At 50.1% G+C, this 18,467-nt stretch overlaps 1 protein-coding gene across 9 annotated transcripts in view; it reads left to right on the plus strand.

Annotated features, from left to right (window-relative positions):
* Positions 1 to 18,467, plus strand: part of LOC135908347 (metabotropic glutamate receptor-like) — a 348,987-nt gene that overhangs the window by 290,635 nt on the left and 39,885 nt on the right. For 8 of the 9 annotated variants that reach the window (XM_070539030.1, XM_070539033.1, XM_070539029.1 and 5 more), the window contains 4 exons: positions 4,699 to 5,219; positions 9,042 to 9,957; positions 14,387 to 15,123; positions 15,897 to 16,223. In XM_070539030.1, the coding sequence (XP_070395131.1) occupies positions 4,743 to 5,219; positions 9,042 to 9,957; positions 14,387 to 15,123; positions 15,897 to 16,223 (2,457 nt within the window). In that variant the 5' untranslated portion in view covers positions 4,699 to 4,742. Of the gene's footprint in view, positions 1 to 3,195; positions 3,256 to 4,698; positions 5,220 to 9,041; positions 9,958 to 14,386; positions 15,124 to 15,896; positions 16,224 to 18,467 lie in introns of those variants that run through there. The other variant, XM_070539035.1, reaches the window with a different exon arrangement.

Genomic DNA, 18,467 nt, shown 5'->3' on the forward strand with positions numbered 1-18,467 from the left:
TCCAGCATCGAGAGTTTCCTACGAACAGAGCCGAAAGCGAAGTAGCCTCACGTTCGCTAGCGCACGGGGCGGTTATGCGCGCGGCTACTTCTTTCTTCATGCGTTCTTTTTTTATGCGACTCTTTCAAGCACCTTCGCAGTGCGCCGTCAGAGCACGGAAGCCCAGAGTCGGCCGCCGTCGAACCGCATCAGCAAGTCAGCGTGCGCAAAGTGTAGCGACGCGTCGAGCGACGTCGTGTACGCGTCAGCAATATGCGCAAAGAAAAATAAAAGGGAATGCGTTTCACTCACCACATTTCTAGCGGCGGCGACGCGTTTGCGCGTGCGTCCTATCGCGGTACGACACCCGGTTGACGCAGCGGCGGCCCTTGCATGCAGAGTCTCTCGAACCCTCCGCACATGCGATGCATGCATGCTGACAACTCGCGACTCCGAACGGGCCCCGAGCCCGGCGACGTGCGCTGAAGGCCTATATACACATACACGTTCAGGCTGAAACTATGCACCTCCAAAGAACGCCTACTTGTCAACGCATGCAGAAACGAATGGGGCTTCGGCAGGCTGGACACGCACTGCGGCGTTTTCTATTCTCAGCGTTGTCGTGCAACTCGCTCGTAGGGCAGTTTACAAGCGCATATTGTATCACGAGCCGCTGTGTAACGACTGTCGACTGCGATGAGGTTGTACGGGGGAAACAGCGGTGCGAAGACGACCCGAAGTAGGTTTACATTCGAAAGCCAGATGTAGAGATATGTATGCAGCGACGTCGTCAGGCTCCGGGCATTCCGAGCATGTACGCCCCAAGTCTCACCCCGAATCTCGGCAGAGCGCGTGCGACAACCGGCATAACGTAAGCAACCGGCTCTGCACTTTCTTTCTGGCCGCGAGTATCAACCTGTTTCCTTTTCTGGAGCTATGCCGCATCGATCTCAACGTTGCTGTCGACTCGTAAACAACGAGCAGCGGCGCGAAATGCGGGCGCGGTGCGTGTCACACCCGAGCCTGTGTGCTCCGGCGCTGTACGCTACAAAGTTAAAAGCGAAATGGCCGCCGTTCGAGGTCCCGCGAGAACTAGGGCTGCGAGAAGCGGGAACACGAAGCGAGAGAAGACGCGAGAAGACGCGAGAGCGAATGAGCAACGGAGTCGAGATTTAAAATCAGTGAGCCGGGGTCCTCGTAAATGCGAATTTCTTAGGGATGAAAGCGCAAGAGGAGTTCATTGCTTGATTGGCCTCCGAAGTGCATAAGGCTTCGCGTAAGCAACGACAGAGCTGATTTGCTTGCCGGCACGAATGTTTTCTTTCTTCTTGATGTAACGCTGGTTCCACGCTGTTTTCCCTTCCTCTCTTTCTTTTTCTTCTTTTCTTTAACGCTGTATAAAGCTCCAAGCAGGCAGAACGGGGCACGTTCCATTGGGACATTCGAAATTTCGCTCACGCTACGATAAAAATTCGCATCCGATGGTCGCTTTAGAAAGAAACCTCTAACGGCAAAAGACTTGGGCTGGCAAGTTGCTCGTTATACATGTGGCGAATTCGTCGGATCGTCCGTAGCGCAAAACATATCTGCTGAGTGCTTACTGTGTCCTTTAAAGCCGCGCATTCTAAGTAGGCACTCAGGTTCGTGTCACTCGTTTCTTTGTTACCATACGCATATAATGTCGGCAAAGAAAAAACAGGCTTCTACCAGCTCCTACCAGAGCTGAAGTTATTCAAAGACATGGCATTGAGTTTCTTGAAAGCGTCGACTTCAACATTGCTTAAAATGGATAATGAGGAATACATTCTTTGGTAAATAAAAGCAGTGATTATGATATGATAACGAGGCGCGACCGGCCATATAGCGATGTTTTATTTGAGACGTGTGAGTTCCCTTTTCTCGATTTAATTTTTTTCACATGAGCAGAGCTCCTTGTCTACTTGGGCTTGTGACTCAGTCGTGTTATTGGTGTTCCACTGGAAGGTATAGAACTAAAATCAAGCCTTCTCTATGCAGTACTCTGCTGAGGAGGATTGGTCGCGAAAACGCAGCAGTTGTTAATCTTGTTGTCCTAAACAATATAGCATCAGGAAACGTGAAATGCGAGCAGGTGCTTATTTCGAGTAACACGATTTTTCGCAGCCTTCAAGAATCCAGTGTCTTCACATACTGACTGTTGCCTTAATAATACATGCGTGTCTCTTTCTGCTAAACGACTTGCTCCTTCGCGTTAGCATTTTGCACTGAGATAAAATAATGCCAGTAATATTGGTTGAATGCAGTGTTTGTAGGTAGCGTTCGCCGGTTTCGTCGTTCGTCGACAATAAATACGAAGCTGATATCGCCTGCGTGATGCCACTCAAAGCATATCGATTCCCGTGCAATGGAGCGGTGGCGCGATCTGTCATAGCCACAGCGAAAACGCTGTTTTCGCTATGTAAACGGGCATATCAGCCTGCCCTGAGCTTCCAAACAGGGCGTTACGGTGCCCTTCGTCCGCGTCCGCGTGCTGTTTACAGATCTGTCGCTGACCACATCGAGTAACCTCCAGTCGATGTTGCTGTTTTTTCTTTGGGTTAGTAAACGGCACATACCAAACGATTATATTTGGCGACCTCGTCAATCTCAAAGCGACGGCTGGTAGCCTATATTTTCACGCATATATACCTGTGACAGCGCACAGGTAAGCGGACACGCAGATAAGCAGTGACGGAATAAGGTGTAAGCAAGTGATCGGGAGAACTTGTGCGGTATAAGCTACGATACTGCTCGGCGCTGCTGATAGCAATAACAAGCAATATGGTAGGCTGTCGTCGAATTGAATGGCGGCCGCTTGCGCCTCGCCTCATTTAAATATGCGTCGTAGAATCTTCCAGATGCGTTCTCGGTGACGAGTTAAATTCTAAAACGTGTCAATAGTGACTTATTAGCGTGTCTACCAATTGATACACGACGGGCCAGTATTTCTGGAGGGTATTGCCACACTTTCATGAAACATGTGTTATTTGATATCGCTAGCGTGTTCTCACGCGACACTAGGAACGCGATGGCAAAACCACGCAGCGAGAGTGAAAGAAACTGGTGAGTCATTGTTAGGAGGAAATAACCTGCCAATTTGAGAACGCAGAGGAAAGATATGACTGAATCGAATTATCTGCAAGTATGTCTGTGCAAAACTTTAGCCTGCTTGTGAACATATGCCGTCTACAACCAGCGTGCTTTGTGAGTGCGACGTCAAGCGGAATTTTCCATCTCTAAGACGACAAAGTTGGAGCGGTGAATATATGCTGCTATTTACCAATATACGTTGCTGTCGGTCAATACATGCCGTTTCCTTTCCATGCTTTACGCAATTCCACTAGTGCAGCTGTGCTGATGCGACCTCTATGACATTAAGCTCTACGAAAAGTAACTGGTGTTACATACGTGCAGACGCTTTTTAGCTGGTAGCTTGAGCTCTTAATCCGCATTAGAGTTTTGGATTCGTTAGAAGCAACAGCTGAGTGCACTCTTCTGCCAGCCGGGCTGCTAGTCCCGTTTCGCTCACTGGTTAGTCGTCACAAATCCCTCACGACAAAGTTAATGTTTCGCGCTTTCGCAGCTACAGAAGCTTCCAATTATCGAGCTCATTATTTTGACTTCCGGTCTCGAAATGACAGCCTTCGTTACAAGTGCTCAGTGCCCGTCTCGTGATGACGCACAAACAACCATTGCACGGAAACCCGCTTCCGTTTTTCCGGTAAAGTCAGGAGAAAGCCCTAATCCGTTAGTCAATTCGTTATTCTTTATTTTCCACAATTCGAATATACTACAAAAATACTTGTTTTTGTGTCGCAAAGGGGGCAGGCGAGGGGGAGTCCATAAACACGGACGACAGTTACCGCACATTCATCGCGTGGACGCTGGGAGCGAGATTAAACATTGCACAACGGCTGGCTGGTTGTGTGTCGAAGCGGTGCCGACAAATGTAGAGCAGGGCGTCGAAGTCTGGAAGCCATGTCATCAGCAAATACTTCTTCTTCCACCACAGCCATGCAATGTCAAGGTGTCTCAGTGCATTACATTGGTGGAAAAGGCCCTTGATTTCAGCCTGAACTCCTAGGCTGCAGAAAATAACGTTTTCGCGGTATATCTCCGAACCTTTTATCGCGAGTCTACGTGTTTCTAGGGTAACCAGTGCAGAAGGGACATTTGCCTGTTTTCAAGGCGCACTAGAATATACGAATGTAGCGTAGTAAGCGTAGAACACAGGTTATGGCTCGGTTTGTAGCTATAGCTTGCTGTAGAAAAAAAGACAGTGACGTTCGAGCGCAGCTTCCATGCTTAAAATACAACGCTTTTGCACCACAGCAGCCAAGGTGGCACGGAATTCACATAGCGTAAACCTCCCTACCTTCAGCCTCGGAAGCTTCATTTAATCCCGCTCTCTATATACTGTAATTCAGTCCATAACTGTGTTATCTGTGTGTATGCATCCACAGTCCTATTTCGCTGTAAGCGGAGTCGAAATTGTGAGTGCCTGCCATGCGCAAAGGCGCAAGCACAAGGAGCATATATACTGCCGCGCATGTCACTCAGATTCACTAGAACTTTCACCCATGTTCAACAAAAATTCTATTTGATTCTAATACAAGGTGCTGTAAATTGTTGTTTTGCACGATTATTTGGCTCAATGGCGCTGTTTACTGTGCTAACGGAGTTCGTTTCCACACGACGCAGGTGGCAGGCAGCGGGCCGCTGGGCGTGGCGCCGGCTGCTGCGACATGCTGAAGCGCCGGGGCTGGTGGGCGTGGCCGGCTGCGCGGCCGATCCTCTGGCTCTGGCTCTGGCCCTGGCTGTGGCTGGAGCCCCCCGGCGGCTGGGCCATGAAGGCGCACGTTCCGGGGGACATCGTGCTGGGCGGGTTGTTTCCGATCCACGAGAAGGGCGAGCGCACCAGGTGCGGCAAGATCAACAAGGACCGCGGTATCCAGCGGCTGGAGGCCATGCTGTTCGCCATCGACCGCATCAACGCGGACCCGTCGTTGCTTGGCGGCATCCGGCTCGGGGCCACCATCCTGGACACCTGCTCGAGCGACACGTACGCGCTCAACCAGTCGCTCGAGTTCATCCGGGCCTCGCTCAACACCGTGGACACCAACGCATTCCAGTGCTCGGACGGGGCACCGCCCAAGCTACGCTTCAGCAGCCGCGCCATCACCGGCGTCGTCGGCGGCTCCTACTCGGAGGTATCCCTCCAGGTATGCGCGGACGGTCACAGTTGCTTGTTGTTGATGAGCTAGTTGGTTCATTATGCTTATGTAGAGAGAACGAGAAACGGATAACTGAAAGGCGGGGCGGGTAACAAAGACTGCGGAATGATTAACTGGGCAAGTCGGTGTGTTGCGTCGCGAGAACCAGCGCAAGGACAACACCGCGACCGAGAGAAGAAAAGGCACAACCTGACACTGGCGACATGTTGTGTCTTCTTTCGGTCGGTGTTGTCCTTGTGCTAGACGAGGAAGGCGCTACCTATCATGACTGAACGTTTGCGCTCAGGTCTTCCTCGCTGTTCTTCGTCGTAATGAGGTTGTTTTCCTTCGGCTAAGTCTTGAAACTATCCTTTTAAGGTTCTATTGTGACATTCCCCAAACCATCATGCAAGTATCTCGTAACTAACCGGAAACCTCTACATTGCACCTCTTTCACGTGACTGTAGAACTAAAAGATATTGTGCAAATCTCGCGCGCTGTGGGAATCGATGTTATGCCAAGCATTTTGCAAATACTTTGCTATCTAACATTGCTTGTGGTTTCGCAAATTGATACCGCGTGTACCAACGAGTGCTCACGACATGGCAATTGTCGGTTTCGGCATAGGTAGTGGGCGAGCATAAGCGAGAGAAACCTGGAATGTGACGTCATCAGCGATTACGTATATGCAGTCGTGCGCACCTATGGCTATGTCATGTGGTCTATGTTAAAAATACGATGGCGTTTGCATTCTGGCTAACAAATCTTAAATTCTGATTAACCTGGGCGACCCCGAAGTCGGTACAACGTCGCACAATATCTACGTAGGGCGCTACGATGAGAGTACTGACGAAAGTGGGCCGGTCCTGGAGATAGTGTAGTACAACACGCGCCTCAGAGCGGTAACTGTCACAAGGGAAGAAGATTAGATTCCACGGAGTGCACGCGCCGAGCGTTTCAAACAGTTGGCTGGCTTTGGAACGAGATAACTATGCGTGCGATCGTGCAAAGGCAATAAATAAAAGAGAAGCGATCTGGATGTCCGGCTTGCACGAATGCTTTTTCGAGAATGCATGTCCAGATTTGTAGAAATTGTAAAATTTGTAAAACCTGCGTGGCTGTCGAGGGTGGAACCCTTGACCGCGCTCAAAGAATTCCGAACATATATAGTCAGCCCAGTAAGGCTGGCTCTTGGTGCTGAAAATTTACTAATTTATATTATTTTCTCAAATGCCAATTTGTTGCTTGATATGGTAGTACAAAACAGACAATAAATACAAAAAGCGATCGTAGCCTATTGGTCGGAGCACATGGCTGCTGTTCTCGACGGTCGAGGTTCGATTCTACCATCGGTCACACGTTTTCTTTTTATTACAGCGATGCAAGACAGGAACCTACTTACCCGCTTACTTACCTGCCGCAAAGTGCCAAGATTGAGGCAAAGAATGCTTCGCATTAAAAAATAAACAGTAATGGTGCATACCAGAGAGAGATGTGACCAACGGTGCATTGTCCGCATTAGTCTTCAACTAGTCCTAATATTTTTCAGGAGCACTCAAGTAGAAAAGTAAGTAGTGTAGTCGTGAAGTACTTCACTACTGCCTCCTCTACAATAATTTTCAGGTATTTGTTGCAGCATTCTTATCTAGAATGGCAGTAGAAAAGACATAATCTAAGTGAGACGGGTGTCGTCCACCATTTTATTCTAACTTCTCCCTCCTCACTTCTCCCCGAGCCCACTTCTTCGTCTTCTTTCGTGCATCCAACGAAGACCACTACACTCTTCCAGACTTCTTTTCATTACACCTGCTGGGGTAATACTTAAATATGTTTCCAATAGAGCCGCACTTCGTTTGACCCGAGGCTCCGGTGCACCAGACGTTCAATATTCCATGTTGGGATGCAGTCATAATCACTTGAAAGGTTCCGTAAAATTTAGAATCTGAAGGTACAGCTCCTTTCCCAACAATGATATAGTCCCCAGGTTGTTTGTCCGGTATCTCGCTACTGTGCCTTTTATCAGAGTTTCTCTTCATGCGTCACTTGTAGACCTCCTGTTCTTTCACAGTTTTCTTTGCTTAAGTGAGTTCAAGGTTCTCTAGGAGGTCTAGCTAACGATCTGAAGGAAATATAGGCGTTGTGCCCGAAGTGGCAAAATGAGGACTGCAGCCTAAACGAGTCGTGTACGATTTGTTGTGATGTTTCACAGCGGCCTCGACACAGCACTTCCAGCCACCGGCTAAGTTTGGAAACATCTTCAGATACTGCTTGACGTCTCGTATGGCACGTTCCGCTAGGCCGTTTGCTGCCGAGTGGTATGCAGAAAAATACTTGATCATTATCCTGTGATCCTGTCCTCACTTTGATAACTTGGGACTCCGGAAAGCCGGCCCGTTGTCGAGGACTAGCGTCTTCGTTTGTTTAAAACATTCAACGTTGAGGAGATCGATGACGTTGTTTGCGCCTTCTTTGCCAGCTTTAGCCGCAATTAATGGAGAGCAGGAAGGCTAGCGTTCGCTTGACTCCGTTCCCCTTCTTTTTTAGCTCCGCGAATTCCAAATCAATTACTTCGAACGGGACGCTTGCATATTCAGGGTTTGTCATATTGTCTGTCGATTGCTTGAATTTAACTTTGTTCACCTGGCAGAAGTGGCATGTGCAGATGTAATGGCTGATGTCGTTTTTCATGCATGGCCATGTGAATCTCATGAGCAATTATAAGTGCGCCAGAAGCCATCATGTCCGCCCGATGCAGGAATGTAGTGGTACAGATGAATAATCCTTTGAACCATAGTTAGTGGTACGTGATACTTCCCATTGACAAACTGGAGCACTTCTGTTCCTTCCCACAACTTAATGTAATTGATAATGATTATAGTGGTGGTGGTGGTGGTGGTGATGATGGTGATGATGATGATTATGATGATCATGATCGCATCATATTATGTCTCATACCTACACTGGGGGATTGGCGAAGAATTGTGTGCTGAAACATTTACTTAATCTTTTTAAGTGTTACATAGTCGATTAAAACAAGAAAAACATACAAAAGCAAATAAATAACTAAAGAGCATTCAAAAAGTTATTCGTATAGTTGACTGTATGTAACCGCAAACGGCATCAAACACGTCCCTGTGGCTGACTTATAAATGACGCACGAAAGGGTAGTATTATTTCTGATGATAAGATTGACCCTAATGTAGCCAGCAGAATTTTGATAAGTTTTTTTCTTAACAATTTCTATTGGCGACATAACAAAAATAGTGATCTAGGGATTCTGTTCCTTGGAAGTATGGGCCACAGAGACGATAGCGTCAGACCAGTCCTGTGTAAATATAGGTTTAATGGAGGGACATGGCAGCGTAATCTCGTGATCACTACTTCTGATTGCCTTGATGAACACCACTGGATTTTCCACGGGAATGTTGGGTGCTGAAATTCTGTCCACGTTACTATTGATACCATGCCATCTCTATGAGCTGAATATTTTCGATGGCTAATTGGGGGATCATGACTTCTTCATCCTCACTTCTTCCCCAGCCCACTTCTTCGTCTTCTTTCATGGATCCAGCGCAGACCATTTCGCTTGTTTTAGAGTAAAATTTGTATTTGAAATATTTATACGTATGGTATTCAGAAACATCCGATGCACTTTCTTCAATGCAGCTATCTTTACTGCAAGGCCGTTCGTTTGCTGCAACTTGAAGAAATCCTTCGAACTATCAGGAATGGACTCGTCCCTTTGTCGCCGTTTAGTATTTGATCTTCTGCAGGAAACCTCGCGTTATAGCTCCGTGGTATTTTGTTTGTTTTCCCTCTGCGACGACCCAGGTGGCCAACCTGCTGCGGCTCTTCCGTATCCCCCAGATCAGCCCGGCGTCGACGGGCACCTCGCTAAGCGACAAGACCCGCTACGACTTCTTCGCGCGCACCGTGCCGCCGGACACGTTCCAGGCGCTCGCCATGGTGGACGTGGTGCAGCGCTTCAACTGGTCCTACGTATCTCTCGTCACGTCCGAGGGCCAGTACGGCGATTCGGGCATGACCGCCTTCACGCGGGAGGCCCGCGCGCGCAACATCTGCATCGCCGTCAACGAGAAGGTGCCGCACTCGGCCACCCCGGACACCTTCGACCAGATCTACCAGAACCTGCTGCTCAAGGCCACCGCCCGCGGCGTCATCCTCTTCACGCGGGCCGAGGACGCGCGGGGCGTCCTCGCGGCCGCCAAGCGGGCCAACCGGACCGAGGACTTCGTCTGGGTGGCCAGCGACGGCTGGGGTAAGCAGGAGAAGCTCGTCGAAGGGCTCGAGGAGGTGGCCGAAGGCGCCATCACCATCGAGCTCGAGTCGCGCTTCATACCGGACTTCGACGCGTACATGCGCAACCTGACGGTGGAGAACAACCGGCGCAACCCGTGGTTCAAGGAGTACTGGGAAGACGTGTTCCAGTGCGTCGTGCGCGACGACGACGAGGCCGGCAGCGCGGCCGCGACCACCACCAGGAGGAGCGGCAACGGCAGCGCGCTGCCCACCTGCTCCAAGAACCTGCGGCTCGACGAGTCCGTCGGCTACCTGCAGGAGACCAAGGTGCAGTTCGTGCTGGACGCCGTGTACGCCATGGCGCACGCGCTCCACAAGGTGTGGGAGCACCTGTGCGAGCCGCGCAACGAGCTCTACTGCAGCGCCATGCGCGACGTGGACGGTGGGGTGCTGTACAAGAAGTACCTGCTCAACGTCACGTTCGAAGGTGAGCGCAGCGCCAGTGCGACGCGCCTCTCGACAAAACTGCGTGCCTGCAGTGCACGCGAGTGCGGCAGCTCGGCGCGGAAGCATTCGCGAAATCTGTGGCTTTCCCGCAACAGTGTGAGGAGAAGCCGACTTTGCTTTCGTGCAAGCGGGGGACTGATTATTATATTAAGCAGTCATTTATGTACGTAACCCCGAAGTGCTGCCGTCACATCAGGAAGCATGGATATTATTTGATCAATTAATTATTAAAGAAGCTTTCTTTGCCCACTTTCCCGGGTTTGGCGTGGCTGCTTGGCGGCTGGGTCAGAAAAGGAACTTTAATGGACTTAAGAGAACATATTGAATCGACAGGGGTCAGCGATTCGCGGCAGTTTCTATGGCGCTGGATATATTTCACGGCATATATGCGAATGCTACATGAGAGTAGCGGTGTAGTAGCTTAGATAAGCCTTGTATGCTGGCCACGTATGCCCACCTCTGTGCTGTGTAACAAAATAATAATAACTTTCTTGTAAAACTTGATCATATAATGTCTTCTCACAGGTATCCTTAACTAAGACCGCTATGTTAATAGAATGGTGACATACATTTGTCGGATTCGTTGATTTGGCCACTCAGTATGTGGCAGTGGGTGTGTGCCCGTTCTGGGCCGATCCTCCAAGATGGGCGCTTCGCACTGCGATTTCTACTAAGGCACATCAAGCCTAACCAAAACAAATCCGTTTTTTTATATAACATCAAACAGGCATCCTCAATCACTAAATATTTTCTTCACATAGATCAAAATAGCTTGCGTTGGATCTGCAAAATTTATTAATACACAACATTGTTTAATTCGAGCCTTGCTTCTGTGTGTATTATAGGGCGGCGCTCGAAGAACCCTACCATCGGGTTATCGGTTATATGAATGCGCTAATATTATCCAAACCTGCAAGTGCGCGCGACATTTTGTCGGTGCGATTGCAACACGGGTACGCGGCAGTGTGAAATGTGCTCGCTGAGGCTTCACACGACGCCACGCTAAGCCGAAAATAGAATTACATTCCACATGGTCCCGCAACTCGCAGAGCCGTGCCTGCGCTATACGCTCAAAGCTGGTAGAAGAGGGGGGGGGGGGGGGGGGGGGTGCTCCCGCGTTCAAATGCAATATAGTCTATTGAAAAATAGGTCACTGCCGCATGGGAGAAAGGGAGGGCACCGCTGATATCACCCACCACCGAGAATTACTACCGTGAGATACACATCGACGTAACCTTTCTGCCGGGGTACTACTTTACGTATCGTATAGGGAAAGGGCTCTGGGGCACGGCGCAGACCGCTTTCGACCTCTTGTACTTCTTTTTGCGGCTTGCGGAATATGTGACATGTAAGGACACTCGCCTCGGTCTTCCTCGCTTTTGCGCGCGCACCTTCTTTTTACTCTTTTCGCCTTCTCTTACCTAGCGAGCCCTTTACCCCTTCGCTCAGAACAAAGTGGTTAGCCCGATCCAGATTTTACTCCGACCAACATCCTTCCCTCTTTCCTCCCCGTTGTTTTCTCTCCGAATATACGTCGACGCCATATTTCTGCCGCAGCGCTGAGATAACTTCCGGTGCAAATCTATGCAGTGGGCACACCTATGCAGTGCAGTGTCTAAAAATCTCTGTTCCTTAAGTAAACACGTAAGGTTAATACCAAAACTAAAAATTGAGTCAATTAAATTCTGTGTTTTACGTGCCAAAGCCACGATTTGATTATGAGGCATGCCGTCGTGAGGGACTCCGGATTAATTTTTACCACCTGTGATTCTTGAATCCCAGGTGGTGCACCTAATCCCGTGCACCCGTGCACCTAATCCATGGTACACGGGCGTTTTTTGCATTTCGCTCCCTTCGAAATGCGGCCGCCGCGGCTGGGATTCGATCCCGCGCCCTAGGGCTCACTAGCGCAAAGCCATAACCTCTACGCCACCACGGCATGTAATACCAAAACTCTTGGCCGCCTAACTGTACAGGTTACCATTTTGAGAAACCATTCGCGTACGTACAGAGGCGCACGCGATCGTTGAATTAATGCCGCGTTCCACACTGTGTCACTTCAGTCGCATGTGTCATTCAACGCCGACAGTAATGGCCTTGAGTGTGACGGTGCTCGTGCTTAAGTACCGCCGAAATGCGACCCTCGTGGGTCACGTCGAAGCGAGCCGAAATCCATCACCTGTTCGCTTTCAACTCGTCGCAGTAACAGAAGCAGCTCGGTTGGAAATTGATTGAGTCTGTGCTGAGAACGAAAAAAAGAAAGAAAATTACCCTGCCGAAAGGAAATGATGAATTATTTAAGGATGGCTAATAATGATTAAAAAGCGCGGAGGCGAATTCGACGTAAAGTGGGAAGAGTAAAGAAACAAGAAAAAAAGGAACGACGAAAGCGGTAAAGCGGCGAGAAAGAATAGAAGAGGAGTGATATGTGATCGCAGTACTCTCGCACCAACAGAGGGAAGAACGATGACGTTTACACCTTCTGCTGGCGTCGCGAGGCCCGACGACCTTTCGGGCCGAGCGCCACCGGTTTTTAAAGTTCATACATCGCTTCCGCTCGCGCGACTACACGCCTCAGCATAGCAAGCACGCCCTTAGGCTCCTGCTAGCCAAGCAGTCGGGTGCACGATTCGAGACTACCTCTCCACTGCGTTCGGCGAAGCAAGTCTCCAGCTTGGTAGCTTCCGTCTTTCTTTATTTCGCTTCTTCCTTCTCCGTAATCCATTATACATGCAAATTAAATCTCCCTCGCCCGAGAAACTGAGAAGCAAGAACGAGAGGCACGCGCCGTTCGTCGCGGTTCACTGCACGCCGCCGAGAACGTGGGGGGGGGGGGGGGGCGGAACGCGCGGAGCCAGTTACTGCGAGCGCCATAACGGCAGCAGCAGAAGCTAGGCCGTTGCCTATGCGAACCTCGTCGTCATCGTCATCGTCGGTCGACTGCTGCTGCTGTTGCTCACATTTCCTCGTCGTAAGAGTGCCCGACCGGTGGCATCACGTTTCGGCGGCTGGAGATTCATTATCGGAAGCGCGAAAAATGAGTGCGAAAAAAAAAAAAAGAAAGTTGAAGTGGGGAAAGGCCGGAAGGAGATTGCGGACGGAATGAAACGCTCGCAGTCGGCCACGGAAGAGTGGGGGAGGGATGTGGGGACATCAAATTTTCTTTCGCCCCAGCAATCGTCGCGTGGGTGTCTCTATACCGCGCTCGGAGGTTGAAGAATGAGAACGTCCTCGCTGCCTCATTCTTCATTCCTGGGTGCACGGCGTTATGCAACGAGAGTGGCGAAGGCTCCGCGATCCTGTCCTGGCGCTTTCCCTCCCGCCTTTCTTTAATCTCTGTTACGCGAAGAAAACAAAAAATGAAGAACGATGTGCCTCAGTTTCGAGCGAGACAGTGTAAGGGGACAGTGGCGATGACGAGACGTGACACGACCATCTATAGGAGCGGACGGAAACGCTGTTTCTGAAATCCGGCAACAACACCGAGGATGATACTCCGCGTGTGTAGGCCCGGGCTTTTTCGAGCCGACGTTCCGGAGAACGCGACGCGGACGTTTTGACGGGTGTGTGGACGTGTCTCCGGCGTCATCGATCAGTGACACGCGAATGAGTTCTCGCTCTAGAAGTCGCTCCGTTCCGAAAGCTGCAGGAGCAAAAGCAATGAGAGAGAAGTTGCTTTCAAACGAGCCCGCGGCCAGTGTGGATACAGAATTGAGTAGCGACTTCTCAGTGAAAGTTTCGTGCCTAACGCTTTCTGTTGCATTTCAAGACAGCGCAGGCATAACGCTATTTTTTTTTTTTGCTTTGAATGATGTGTTAGTCACGTCGACATCAGGCGTAGAAATACTGATCAGCCTGAATGCATGAAGTCTGAAAAAAAGAAAGAAGATTGTGGGAAATCTTGTTCGACCTTTCGATATATTCTACACGAAGAGGGCAACAAAAGGATGTACGTTATAGCCGAACATCTTCAGTGTATTCGGTCATTGGCTATACTGCTACATCCTCACGAGCGGTAGCATACAACGCGACCGAGTCAGCTGGAGCGAATGTCAAAACGTCGCAATGTCCTACTCCCACGTGGTCGCATACTGTGTCGAGACTTCGCGATACAGTATCCTCACGGAAACGAAACCGAAACGAAGAAAAACTATTATATTAAGTAATTTACGGAACTCTGAGGCTTGTCACTGTTATTGCTGGGGCTTAAAGGTCTAGTATTTCCACTTAACGCACGAAACAAATAGTTGTAAATAATTTAAGACACAAGGCTTACTTATTCCTTCTAGTTAAGTGGTGCCACGCAGTATATTCTGTTCGGGCCCGCTATTCTAAGCGCGACTGTGAGTATACCCCTGGTCAACCTGCCCGACATTCTGTACGTCGTCTGTTCTCTCTCGCGCACGCAGACCTGGCCGGCAGCGTCGTCCGGTTCGACCCCAAGGGCGACGGCCTGGCGCCGTACCGCATCTACAACTACCAGCGGCAGCAGCCGAACACCTCGCGCTACGAGTACCGCGCCGTGGGCCGCTGGCTGGACGAGCTCCAGCTCAACGTGGACGAAGTGCGCTGGACGCGCAACAGCCGCCGCGTGCCGGTGTCCATCTGCAGCGCCCAGTGCGGGGTGGGCGAGATCAAGATCGTGCAAGCCGGGGACACCTGCTGCTGGATCTGCAACCGCTGCGAGCCGTGGCAGTACGTGCTCGACGAGTACACGTGCGCAGACTGCGGCGACGGCCGCTGGCCGTACCCGAACAAGCTCAGCTGCTACAACCTGACGCTGCAGTACATGCGCTTCGACTCCATCTTCGCCGTGGTGCCGGTGGTGATCGCGTGCCTGGGCATCGTGCTCACGCTGGCCACGATGGCCGTGTTCGTCGCCAACAACGAGACGCCCATCGTGAAGGCCTCGGGCCGCGAGCTCAGCTACCTGCTCCTGTCGGGCATCCTCATCTGCTACCTCATGACGTTCGTACTGCTGCTCAAGCCGGCGCCGGCGTCGTGCGCGTCGCAGCGCTTCGGCGTCGGCCTCGGCTTCTCCATCATCTACAGCGCGCTGCTCACGAAGACGAACCGCATCTCGCGCATCTTCGAGAGCGCCCGCCGCTCGGCGCGAAGGCCGTCCTTCATCAGTCCAAAGTCGCAGGTCAGTGCCTGCGGCGGGGAGCGAGGCCTGCAGGGGAGCCGGGTTAGGGGGCTCCGGCGGGGACATGCGGCTAACGAACAAACGCCGAGCCGCCCTTCCCCTAAGCTCGCCTCGATCTCCGTCCTTAAGAAAAGAAATAGTTAGTCCCGTCGCTGTTGCTTGCCATGGCCAAATAACTGACAAATAGAATGCGCAGATGTGTGATTTAACCAAATTTCGAAGTCTCAGACTCTCAGCTCATCAGTTCGATAGAGGTGTCGCATTTGGCGGAGGACGGTATAGACAGAGAGAGAGAAATATAAAACGTAAATGAGATGCGAAAGGCGGGATAGTTAACCGAAAGACAAATATTCAGTTTGCTAACCGAAGAACGGTAAAACCACGGGTGCACACAAGTAACTAACTAAAGTGAATTATGAACGTGAGACAAATGCAGCGAAAGAGCCTGAGTGGAGAGACGTGTACAGCTCTGTGGGCGTAGTGACATTATGGTGAATTATAAAGTGGGCCTTATTTAGTGATCGTTTGCGCGAGTTATGTGCAGCCCTGAAGGCGTGTCGCAGCCACAGTTTTCTCTTCCTTTCCATTGTTTCCCTCACTGTATCAATCTTCCCTTAATCCTGTGTAGGGTAGCAAACCAGACGTGCATACACCTTGCTGTCCTCCTCCTACTTCTATCTCTCTTTAAGTAGTGTTGTTAACCGCAGCACTTCGCACTTTCGCTATAGGTTGCAGCAGCACAGTCCTTCGCTGTTGCTCCCTTTCGGGTGCAGGTGGTGATCTCGCTCATGCTGATCTCGGTGCAAGTGGTGGCGAGCGTGGTGTGGTTCGTGGTCGAGCCGCCGAGCGTGCGCCGAGAGCACCCGGACGGCAAGCGCGACCAGGTGATCCTCAAGTGCCGCATCAAGGACTCCAGTTTCCTCGTGTCCCTGGTCTACAACATGATGCTCATCTGCGTGTGCACCGTGTACGCCATCAAGACGCGCAAGATACCCGAGAACTTCAACGAGTCCAAGTTCATCGGCTTCACCATGTACACCACCTGCATCATCTGGCTCGCATTCGTGCCGATCTACTTCGGCACCGGAAACTCATTCCAGGTGAGCGTATGCGCGCTGTGTACGCAGAATGCGTTGTGCCTCCCGTGCTGAGGCCATCTTAGAACGCTGCTGCATTCGTGAGCCTGTGAGCAAAAGTAAGCCGACCGCGGGTCCCGTGAATAATTCACGTTATTTCGTGGCATAAGCATGCGACTTGCGGCTGAGGGCTGCAGCTCGAAGTTAGCTGCAAGAAACACCACGGTTCACGCGTTATTTTCTGGTTGCACGCGCCGATTGTCGAGCAATTCAGATACTGCGCGGAAAGTGTGGTGCCTCTGTGTATTTTACGGGCATACAGCCTTCCTCAATTAAAAGCATCGAAGTTGTTGTACATGAGACCGGACCTGACGTCAGCACACGCTCTAGCGACACTGCCGAGCTTTTCTTGCCTGAATGATTCCAACACCGAGAGTCTTTCAAGCTTCAGTACTCCTGAGCCGCTATTTTGTAGCGATGCCTTATGCCTTATTCTATGCTATATTCTTATCATCCACCACACACGGCCGCCTGATCCCGTTGATAATGTGGGCAGACCGTCGCTCTGACCACTGGCCAAGCGCGAAAAGCCTGAAAAAGCTTAGAATCGGAAAAGGCATCGCTACAAAATACCGGCATTGCGATCTCAATGTCTGGTGGCGTGCTTCGATTGTCTCTCGTTTTTCTTTTTTCTTACTGTGAGTGACAAACATGATGGTTCTCTTGAACTTTTGCTAAGAAGCACACGAAAACCACGAGGAATGCGCAGCGAGGTTTCCCAATGCAAATAAGGTTTTGCCAGCGTACTTGCGTTGTTGTACGTATCATGTGCACACGCCACCCAGCCTGCCCGACTTTATGGTAAAATATAATAAGAAAATATGGCATTTTAGTCTTCCTTTCTTTTTTGTTTCTTTCTTTTCTTGTATTTTGCAAAATTGCACTTGTGATTGGTGTGGCATGGTATTCCTTCTGACAGTCCTGCACTATAGGGCTATCCGGTTCAACTTTCTTTCATGTTTGTTTGTTTGTTTGTTTACAAATGAACGTGTATCTAGCTGTGGCAAATAAATGTAACCAGCAGCGATGAAGCGATGGCTTATGTTGATCACCAGTGAAGTCCGACTGGGCTTAGGAGAGCGTTGGTATGCTCCTACTTTTAAGTTCGAATAAAATACTTTACGATTGGTCGCCATCACTAGAATGAAATACAACGTCTCAAATGATTTGCTTCCACAAAATGCCTACAAAATTTTCTGCGAAATTTTCTCTTTCTACGAAGAAGCTTTTTCATAGGAATGTTCATTTCTTTTTCGCTTTAGCTGTCCATCGAAAAGGAAGAACAACACAGAATTTTCAGCATATTACTATTCGAGCTCAGAGAACAAAAAAAAAAGGAAACTGCCGAAGAATGCTCGAGTAGCTGCTTCGTGGAAGCATTTCGACGAAACGATGTGGCACTCTGTTAACGTCACCAATTTCTACAGATATATTTTTGTAATGAATACCCGCTTTATGATATGAGGAAGTACACACGGCAAAAGCGAAATTCGCTCTAGCACGACAAACGGTACTCTTTTTCGTAAGTGTATATATATATATTTTCTTCTCGCTACCATAAGCACAAACCTTGCGGAAGGTATGGAAGCGCCATTCCGAATCCCGCAACAGTAAACAAAAAGAAAGGTACGCTTCAAGCGAATCGTTCGCACACCGTACCCAGCTCGGCCTTTTTTTTTTTTTGCGTGGGGATGGTTTGTTTGCTCCCAAAGAATTTCGCCGGAATTCGCGGCTTGGCTCGGCGGAAAGAGCGGGTGATGCCGCGAGAAATTATAGCGACGGCATCGCGTTACGAGTTATCTCAGCGCAAAGCTCGCATTCACTGCCGCGCAAGGATGTACACGCTGTCATTAAAGGCGCGCTAGCTTTGCGCTCATCAGCGGTTAATTTCAGCCAGCGTGTGCGCCAAGTTGTAATGGCCTGCGCGGCTCAAGAAGACAAGAGATCGTGAGTTACTGTAAGCGTTATTTGGTTAGCTCGTTCTGTTAGCATTCGTTGTAATCTTTACATTTAGCCTGCCTCATAGCTCCCTCCCTACCTCCCTCTATATTTTGCTGTCCCGGTGTAAGTTTGGCACGGCGTAATGACACGACGCAATTATTCGGGGAAGAATGCTTCACGATACCGCACCTGCAGGTTTTGCGATAGTGTTTTGTTGCTTTGTTCAGGTTGTTCTGTTGGGGGAGGGCGTGTGCGCGTCAAATGCCC

The sequence above is a fragment of the Dermacentor albipictus genome, chromosome 5 (assembly GCF_038994185.2).
Source record: "Dermacentor albipictus isolate Rhodes 1998 colony chromosome 5, USDA_Dalb.pri_finalv2, whole genome shotgun sequence".
NCBI classification, from domain to species: Eukaryota; Metazoa; Arthropoda; class Arachnida; order Ixodida; family Ixodidae; genus Dermacentor; species Dermacentor albipictus.